The sequence below is a fragment of the Gavialis gangeticus genome, unplaced genomic scaffold (assembly GCF_001723915.1).
Source record: "Gavialis gangeticus isolate Ggan-Ray unplaced genomic scaffold, GavGan_comp1, whole genome shotgun sequence".
Taxonomy (NCBI): domain Eukaryota; kingdom Metazoa; phylum Chordata; order Crocodylia; family Gavialidae; genus Gavialis; species Gavialis gangeticus.
The window spans coordinates 29,160,911-29,169,988 of record NW_017729028.1 but is presented as its reverse complement, the minus strand read 5'-3'; the positions used below and the strand labels follow the sequence as shown (position 1 = coordinate 29,169,988).

Here is a 9,078-nt window from a genome sequence, read left to right as displayed (position 1 = left end):
ATTTGCTACCTTCCAATCATCTGGCACCTGGCCCAAGCACCACGATCGCTCATAGAGCCGTGCCAGGGGCCCTGCAATAACCCCAGCTAGCTCCCTCAACACCCTGGGGTGGAGATCATCCGGACCCGCTGACTTGAACGCGTCCAGCCCCTCCAGAAGCTCTCTAACCCGGTCCTCCCCAACCTGAGGACCTCATGGAGATCCAGCATCTCCTTTTATATTGGGGTCAATAAGGCTTCACCCCTGCATCTCCTGAGCTGAGAGCCGGGTCATTGAGGCAATTTCCTTAGCCAAAAGGAAGTTATTCACACCTCCCTGCCATTCGTCTACCCTGGAAACTCTCCATCCCCAGGGCTCAAGTGGCCCTGAGGCACAGGGAACCCTGAGCTGAGCAGGGGTGAATCCAGGATCTGCAGGATGAAAGCACAGCCCTTTGCAAAATAAGCTAACAGAGATGGCTGCAGTAGTAGGCTGTTACCCTGCCTGCCAAGGATGCAGCAGAGAGGGGCCCGGCACTCTGTGCCAATGGAGTAAAGACCGCATGGCTAGTAAGGGAGCTTGGGGTAACGTTTCCCAGGTGCTGGGAGCATCCTACCATTCCCCATTTCAAAGCCATTGCCCATACTCTCCCCTTGGTCTCTCTTTCCTGCCAACTCCTGTGGCCTCTTTGCCATGCAGATAAGAACAGAGAGAGGATGACAGACAAAGGCATGGATCCAAAGGTGTGGAGGGGAGAAGACAGAGGATGAACATGCTCAAGCAGTACTCACAGACAACTGGCAAAGAGTGAGATGAGACACGACACGTGCAACAAGCTACCAGCACCGTGTACAGATGCTGCAATGGGGAAGAGGGGACCAAGAACCAGGAGTGGCCAGAGCAAGCCCAGGCCCAGCCCCTGGTGCTCTGCCAGGAGCAACCTGGGACTGCAACCAGGCTCCATATCACATGCAGCTTCCAGTACCCAGCATGCATGAGCAGACCCATTGCTAGGGCATCGGGCTTCCTCCTGGGAGGCTGTTAGAGGCCAAAGGACACCAGGGAAAAGAGACTCTGGATCTCACTAGAGGCCAGTACCCTAATGGGTGCAGTTCAGGGAAGCTGCACCCAAGCTGAGAGCCTGGTGCCAATGGGTGAAAGGCGATGGGTTGCCCACATGGAAATGGAAGCCCTGTGCCCAGAGAGGAGGGAGAACAAGGGCAGCAGTAAAGCTGCATCACGCCTGCCAGCATCCTTCCAGGTGAAGAGGGGAGCTGAGCTGCCATGGAGCATATATTTCTTCACCCATGCCACCATCCTAACCCAGCCTATGCTGGCAGGGGGAAGGGGAGAGCTGAGCTGAGCTGCCATGGACCACAGGAGCCAACTCCTTGCTGAGCCTGCTAGGATGCTGGCTGGGGCCCTGACTCATGTGAGCAGAGGTACTGAGCTCATGAGAGCTGGGAGAAACCCTGGAATAAAACTGCCAAGACACCCAGAAGGTTCACCTGTCCTCAGGACTGTGACCAGAAAAGTCAAGCCCATGACTCAGTGGCAAAAGCCACCAACCCCATTGGCACCAGTCCCTCCCCTTTGCCAGCGTGTAGCCTAGCAGGACCCCAGCGTGTCTCCTCTGGCATCTCTTGTTGCTCAGTATGAACTACTCCCTCCATCCACACATCTCTTAGGGGACATTTAAAGCCAGCACATTCACAGCAGTAAATAGCACGGACAACGGGTGGAGGAAATGAAGACCAAAACACAGAGATCCTAGCCACACTGAAGCTCCCACCCTGGCCAGGCTTCACCGTGCTGGACCCAGGAGCACTCAGCTCCCCTGGGGACCCAGATCAAGCCAGCTGCTTCTTGCAGACACTGGGTAGAAGCAGGGAGGGGAGGGCTGTGCTGTAGCTAATATACTGTGGTGCTGATATAAGCACAAGGTTTGGGGTCAAGGATCCAGGGCTTGGCTAGAAGTCCTGAAAAACCACATCATTTCTCTGTGCCTCAGTATTTCCATTGGTGACAGTGAGACCTGCTCAACTGGCCACAGAGGGGCTCAAATTAAGACCCCCAATGAGTAAGGCACTCTGGGAGCTACACTGGGTTATAGAAGGGCACAGGGACACCTCCCAGCAGCCAAGCAGGGGAGATCCTTGCTTTATGCCAGGAACTGAGTCCTCCCCCACATTGGCAATGCATTGGCAGGGTTCCTAGAGGCAGAAACATCATCCACGGTGCAGGGTGAAGGGGCTAGACACAGGGACCCACCTGTGCCCTGGACCCACAAGGCTTCAGAGGAACAAGCCACCCAGCCTTGGAGACAGATGTCCTGGGAGCAGGGAAGGGAGAGGCCTAAGAGGCCTTCCTGGAATTGGGCTGGCAAAGGGTCATTGCTAAAGAGACCTTCCCCCTTCTACAGAGGCTGGGGCCCTGGGTGCTTTGGAGACACCGGTGAACCAAGCTTCAGGACAGCCAAGGGACACAGAGAATATGCCAGGTCCCTAAGACCCCTCAGAAAGTCAGCAACACATGTTGGCCTCTGCTTCCTAGGCTGCACTGCCTACCTGCCAGCCCACACCTCAGCCAGGCAGGGTGGAGCCTGCCAAAGGACAAGCACTGGGATTAGGGGGCAGCTGAAGTCAGCAATGCGACACATCATCACATCCAAAGGCAGGCTGGGATTCCCCAGGCTGGGCTGGACACACGGCCTGTTCACACCAGTGGTATCTTCATCTGTTTGCACCCGATCTGGAGCACACAGGATGTATTCACACATACTAAACTGACTTCAAATAAGGCGAATAAACTAAGTTGATTTAACTAAGTTGACTTAAAATAAGGTGGCTTAAGTAAATTGACTTAACTAAGCTGATTTAAGTTAAGCCACATTGGCACGTACACACGTACAGCTTCTTAACATAGTGGCAGCCATCTAGTGAGCTACGTTGATTTAACTAATGCGACTCAAGACAATACACCTTGGAGACATATTATCTTAAGCCACATTTAAGTTGACTCTGCTCCACATGCGTGTATATGCTCTAACAAGTAAGTTGACTTAAAAAAGTTAAGTCGGCTTAACTGTCAGAAATTTAGTATGTGTGTACACACCCACAGATGACTAGTTATCCCGGGATAATGGCCAGAAGCACATAATAGTGTGCCCTAAGTCACTACCCTGGGTTATGTACAGACACACCCCCAGGCATTTGCACTGCTATTTTTCTGGGTGTCGCTTCCCACTGGATTCTAGCAGGCGACACCCCTGCATGGTTGCAAATCGTGCACCCGGTCTTGCCTTTGCAAATGGTGTAAAGGGGGATTACACTGCTGCAAACATTACGTGTGTCCAGGCCTACTGAAATGCATGGGTAGATCCTAAACTGCAGCCGGGAAGTGGAGGAAAAAGCACGTGGCCAGCAGCAGGCCAGAAGCCCTGGCTTTGGGTTGAACCAAGTGCATGATGAGAGTGATCCTGCTTCTCAGATTTACCCTCTGCTATGTCCATTTCTTCCTTCTCCTCGGCCTCTGCTGCGGCTGCCTCCTGCTGCCGAAGTTGCTGGGAAGAGACGAAAGGGCTGGTAAGTGGGGCCGGCGCGGTGAGGCCCAGACCCTAGGTTTCCTACTGAACAGAAATACAGCCCAGCTGTGATGTCTGCCTGTGCAAAAGGGCTGCGGATCTCAGTGACCGTGCAGACGTCATGTCGGGGGACCAGGAGGATGTGAATAGACTAAAATGGGTGCACTGGAAATTAGGCCTCGCTGGGAGGTTGGGATGTGTCTCCCATCATCCCTACTGGGGTCCATAATCTGACCCCACCGCCAGCAGAATGGCTGGACTGAGAGGGCTGAATTCTCCCATCACTCCCCCTGATTTCCTGGGACCCCTGCATCCCCCCGGTACCGTTGGGGTCTCCCACATGCCCACCCTCCACCTGATCCGATGAGCCAGAGCGAAAGACCCACCTCTCAGCTTGGACCGAGTCCTGAACAGCAACCGGCGTGCGTGACCCAGCCTCCCTCCATCACCCCCCTGTCTTCTCATCTACCTCCACCTTATTTCCTTCTCCTTCCTCAACACTGCCTTCAATTTAAAGCTAAGTCCACCAAGACTGACTCTTTACCAGCCCTGCAGTGAGCCTGGGAATTGGGAAAGCAGCTAAAAGCAATGTCTTAAGAAGCCCAATGCCAGGACAGGCTTGCTGTGTCTCGGAGAGGTTCATCCGCCCCTGTTTCTCCAGCAGCAACGTGGCCAGGGAGACCACATTCGATCCAGAAACTACTTCTCTTACTCTGCTCCATTTTTTTTTGGCCTTTTATATTGGTTGTATTTTGCTTTCAGAGAAGCAGACTCTAACAGCAAAAGACTGTTATTAGGTCCTTTTTAGTCTTCGATAGCAAAAAGGACCATTACTGAAAGGGACTGGACACATTTTTGGAGGAAAGGGGCATCGGTCACTATTAAGCACAGAAGTGCGAGGCATGACCTTTGCATCAGACCTGCTGAACCGTCAATGCTGGAGGCTGCAAGGGAGACAGGAAAAGGGGGAAAAGCCTGCTCAGACCCTGTTTGCTCTCCCCTCCAGCTCTTTGCTGCCGTATGACACAGGAGACTGGGCAAGATGGATCTAGGGTCTGACCCAGGACATGGCACGCATGGCTTATGACCACACTGGGCCTTTCACCACCACCTACCTGGGGAGGGTTTCTTATAGCTACCCCCAGATGTGACTCCCCTGGGATTTTGAAGCCAACTCCCATAGGTTTCATGGAATAAAACCAGCCTGGTGAAACCTTTCGTAATTGTGGGCAGCCAGGACCTGCTTTACATCTCATGAGGCAAAGCATCCACCACAAACCCATCATGCTGGCAGGGAAAGGGGGCACTGGGTAAGCTGTGTGCCAGCAGGAGAGAGAGCAAAGGAGGTTGGATGCCACCTCTGCAACAGTTAGTTCCCTGCTACTAGCCAGTAGCTAACAGCAGCCTCATGGCTGCTGTAACTCGTGCTCTATCTGCCTTTCTGGTAGCTGCTGAGGCTCAATATGTTGGGATATTTGCTGGGAAAGGAGAGTCCTTTAAGGTCCCTGTATGGACTGGGGGGTGACAGTGGGCAAGAAGTTGACTATGAGCCAGCAGTGCGCCCTTGCTGCCAAGAAGGCGACCGGCATCCTGGGCTGTGTTGGGAGGAGCGATGCCAGCACATGGAGGCATGTGACTCTTCCCTCTATTCAGCCCTGATGAGACCACATCTGGAGTCCTGCGTCCAGATGTGAGCCCCCCACTGCAGAAAGGATGTGGACACATAGGAGAAGGCAAGGAAAATGGTTGTGGGGCTGGGGGACAGGACTGGTGAGGAGAGGCTGAGGGAACTGGGCTGATTTAATCTGCAGAAGAGAGGACTGGGGGGATTTGATAGCGGACTTCACCTCCCTGCAGGGGGGCTGCAAAGAGGATGGAGCTGGGCTGTTCTCAGTGGGAGCAGATGACAAGACAAGGAGCAATGGGCTCAAGTTGCATCAAGGAAAGTTGAGGTTGGATATTAGGAAAAACTTTCTCACTAGGAGGGTGGTGGAGCACTGGAACAAGCTTCCCAGAGAGGCAGTGGACTCTCCATCCTTGGAGGTTTTGAAGACACGGCTAGACAAAGCTGTGGCTGGGATGATGTAGCTGGGGCTGGTCCTGCTTGGAGCAGGGGGTTGCACTAGATGTGACCTCCTGAGGCCACTTCCAAACCAAATTTTCAATGACCACACTGTGAGAACAGGCTCGGTGTCATGTGCCCAGCTCCAACGCTTCTGGAGGAATCATCATAGAGAAGCAGGACTGGATGAGACCCGTGTGGGAAGGTTGGAGGTGTTTCTTACCCCCACAGCAGGATGCTCCAGGCATGGTGTCATGGAGGGGCAGATTCATGGGACAATCCCGTAGTTCTGCATCATACCAGGGATGCACCTACAGCACCGTGGTGCCAAGCTCCCAGAGCATAGCAGCAAATCTGCCCCGCGAACACTAGACTTATACTATAGCGTGGCCTCTGTCCCTGCCTATCCCCAGCGCTGCCCCTACCTCCTTCATGGTCTCAATGGAAGCGAAGTACTTGGACCACCAGTCCAGCATGCTCTCATCGGGCTCCTCTTCCTCCATCTCCTCCGCTCCACCTTTCTTCTTCTTCTTCTTCTTCTCCTTCTCATCTTCAGGCTGCAGGAGCAGGATGGGGAAAGAGAAAGAAAGAGATGGGATCAAGGTGAAGGAGCCTTTCAGTCCAGGTCACTCAGATGCTACAGGGATGGGGCAGTGTGGAAGTCCCTGGGAGTTGTCTGTGCTATGAGAGACCTTCCTTGAAGGATGGGGAAACAAAGTGACATGCTCAAGGCCACATAGAGAGTCAGTAGCAGAGCCAGCAGCAGCAACTGGGTCTCCTGAGTTTCCATCCTCACCAGAGCCTCCTGCCACCCACTGCCCCAATCTATGGATGGCAATGGAGCTGGTGGGGTTTCCCCAAGGTGGGGGGCAGCTTGACCAGAACAGCCCCTTTGGGGGCACCCGTCATGGGAACAGCTTAGCTCAGGGGTCTCAGCATGATCCAACTTCCAGCAAGGCTCAGCATAGCAGGGTCTGATCCCAGTGACTGGGAAGATGCCCTGGGCTTCCATGGGCCGTGGGTCATGCTCATGCCCCCGCTATCCCTGGCCACCCCTCCAGCACCCCAGACGGCTCAGCAGCCAGGGAATCAAAGCAGCCATGAGTCTATCAGACCCGGGGCAGAGGGAGGAGGGCAAATCGGGGGCCAGGCATCACTTACCACGTCCACCTTGACCACCGCGTCCGAGTTCTGCCGCATGCAGAGAGGGGACAGGGAAGGAGAGAGCCATGTTACATATGCACAGGCAGCAGCCCCATGCCCTGCACACTCACACGTGCACACACAGAGAGCACGGGAGATGCAAACACCCTCACAAAGGCAATGGATGCAGGGCCCCACATCAGCTCCACATGCAGGGATGTCAAGAGAGGAAGGCAGGCTGAGAGGCCTGCTACTGGGACATGCTTCTTGGCCTGGCCGGCTGGGAAGGCGATGGACTGGGATCCAGAGGACTGGGACATGCCCGGGAATGTGTGCTGGTTGGGGTGGCTCAGCGCCGGATGCCCAGGCCAGGGGCTTGTGCACACATGTGTGCATGTGTGCAAGGGCCCTGCAGCCACGCTGGGGCTCTGTGTGATTTCTACACTCAGGTCCAGGAATCCCATGCACGTGTGCAGTAGGACCCTGACTCGGTATGGGTGTTCATGCGCTAGGATCCTGTGTGTGTGTGAGAATGCATGTGTGCATGTGTGTATTCACGTACATGTGTGTGGGCACATGTATGTGTGTGTGGGTGTGTAGGCGTGTGCATCTGCTCATATGTGTGCACGTGTGCATGCACCTGTGTGTATGTGTGTGCATTTATGTGCATCTGTGTATGCATGCGTGCATGTGTGGGTCTGCACACACACTTGGGATCCCATGTCCGTGCGCGCCCCCCCCCGCACAGGTGAGGGACTCTATGTCCACCTGTACACTAGAAGCCTGCCACACACATGCACATCCACGTGCTAGGGGTCACATGCATACACACGAGCCTGCGCGTGCACGCAGTGGGGCTATCCATCTCTGCCCCTTTGGAGGGGCTGCTACGGGAATCCCCAACTGCTGTCCCACGGCTGCGCTCACACGCTGCTTTACTGTTTCGCAGGGGACTCGGATGCAGGGTGCAGGGTGGGGAGGAGGTGCCAACTGCACGTTGCGTAACAGCCTGGTACTTCAGGGACCCCAAGTTGAGCTTAGGGCCGTGTCCCTGCCGGGTTGCTCGCGGGGAGCTGCTCAGACTCATCAGGCATGTGCTGGGCTTTGCTTTCTATTCTGCGGTGCTCCAAGCCAACTTGATATCTCTGCTCCCCGGATATCTCTTCTCTGGCCAGGCCAGATCTGCACTGATCCCTGCAGCTTCCCCCCACTTTGGCCCTTTCACCCCAGGTGCTGGATGCATTGCACACGCCGACAGGCCGGCAGCTCCCTCGAGAGGCAAGCGGTTCCTGGGATACTCACGGCCTCCAGCTTCACCATGGTCTCCATCTTCTTGATGGGAACTTCTGGCTCCATGTTGACGACGATCTCACCTGCGGGGTGAGAGTAGGGGCCTCCATTTGACAGGGCCATGTAGAGGTTGAGCAGCTTGGCTGGACAGACAGAGAGGGAGACAGGGAAAGAGAGAGAGAAGAGACAGTGTAGACACGAGACTGAGATCAGGAGATGAATGCAGCACGGACGGGGATGAGAGAGGACAACGGAGGGGGGAATGAGAGTCATGCAGGAAGAGAGCCCTGCCCCGGCAGGGAGAGTAGAGGGGATGGGAAAGTCCAGCTCAGAGGAAGCACCCTTTGTGGGGAAAGGACGTGGATCTGGGTTACCCACGTTCATGGAGAAATGCCTGGAGTGGGAAGGGTCTGATCCTGCTTGGTGGTACTAGGTGCTGCATGGCCATCATGAACATGATGGTGGAAGGGAGCTCAGGAGGTCACGTTTAGTCCAACCCCCTGCTCCAAGCAGGACCAGCCCCAGCTACATCATCCCAGCCAGGGCTTTGTCTACCCAGGGCTTCAACACCTCCAAGGATGGAGAGTCCACCACCTCTCTGTGGTGCCTGTTCCAGCGTTTCACCACCCTCCGCGTGAGAAAGGTTTTCCTAAATTCTAACCTCAATGTCCCTTGCTACAGCTTGCGCCCATTGCTCCTTGTCCTGTCGTCTGCCCCCACTGAGACCAGCCCAGCTCCGTCCTCTTTGCAGCCCCCCTGCAGGGATGTGAAGGCTGCTATCAAATCCCCCTCGGTCTCCTCTTCTTCAGACTCAATCAGCCCAGTTCCCTCAGCCTCTCCTCACCAGTCCTGTCCCCCAGCCCCACAACCATTTCATTGCCCTCCGCTGGACTCTCTCCAACTTGACCACATCCTTTCTGTCATGGGGGGGCCACAACTGGACACAGGACTCCAGATGTGGCCTCCCCCGTGCTGAATAGAGGGGAAGAATCACTGCCCTCGATCTGCCGGCACTGCTCCT

At 55.1% G+C, this 9,078-nt stretch overlaps 1 protein-coding gene across 1 annotated transcript in view; it reads right to left on the bottom strand.

The window, feature by feature from the left end:
• OTOF (otoferlin) overlaps positions 1–9,078 on the bottom strand; it is a 37,153-nt gene that overhangs the window by 14,850 nt on the left and 13,225 nt on the right. Inside the window, exons 13-16 of the mRNA XM_019520866.1 lie at positions 8,070–8,140; positions 6,786–6,815; positions 6,050–6,181; positions 3,475–3,541 (exon numbers count right to left, since the gene is read on the bottom strand). Coding sequence (XP_019376411.1) covers positions 3,475–3,541; positions 6,050–6,181; positions 6,786–6,815; positions 8,070–8,140 — 300 coding nt within the window. The remainder of the gene's footprint in view (positions 1–3,474; positions 3,542–6,049; positions 6,182–6,785; positions 6,816–8,069; positions 8,141–9,078) is intronic.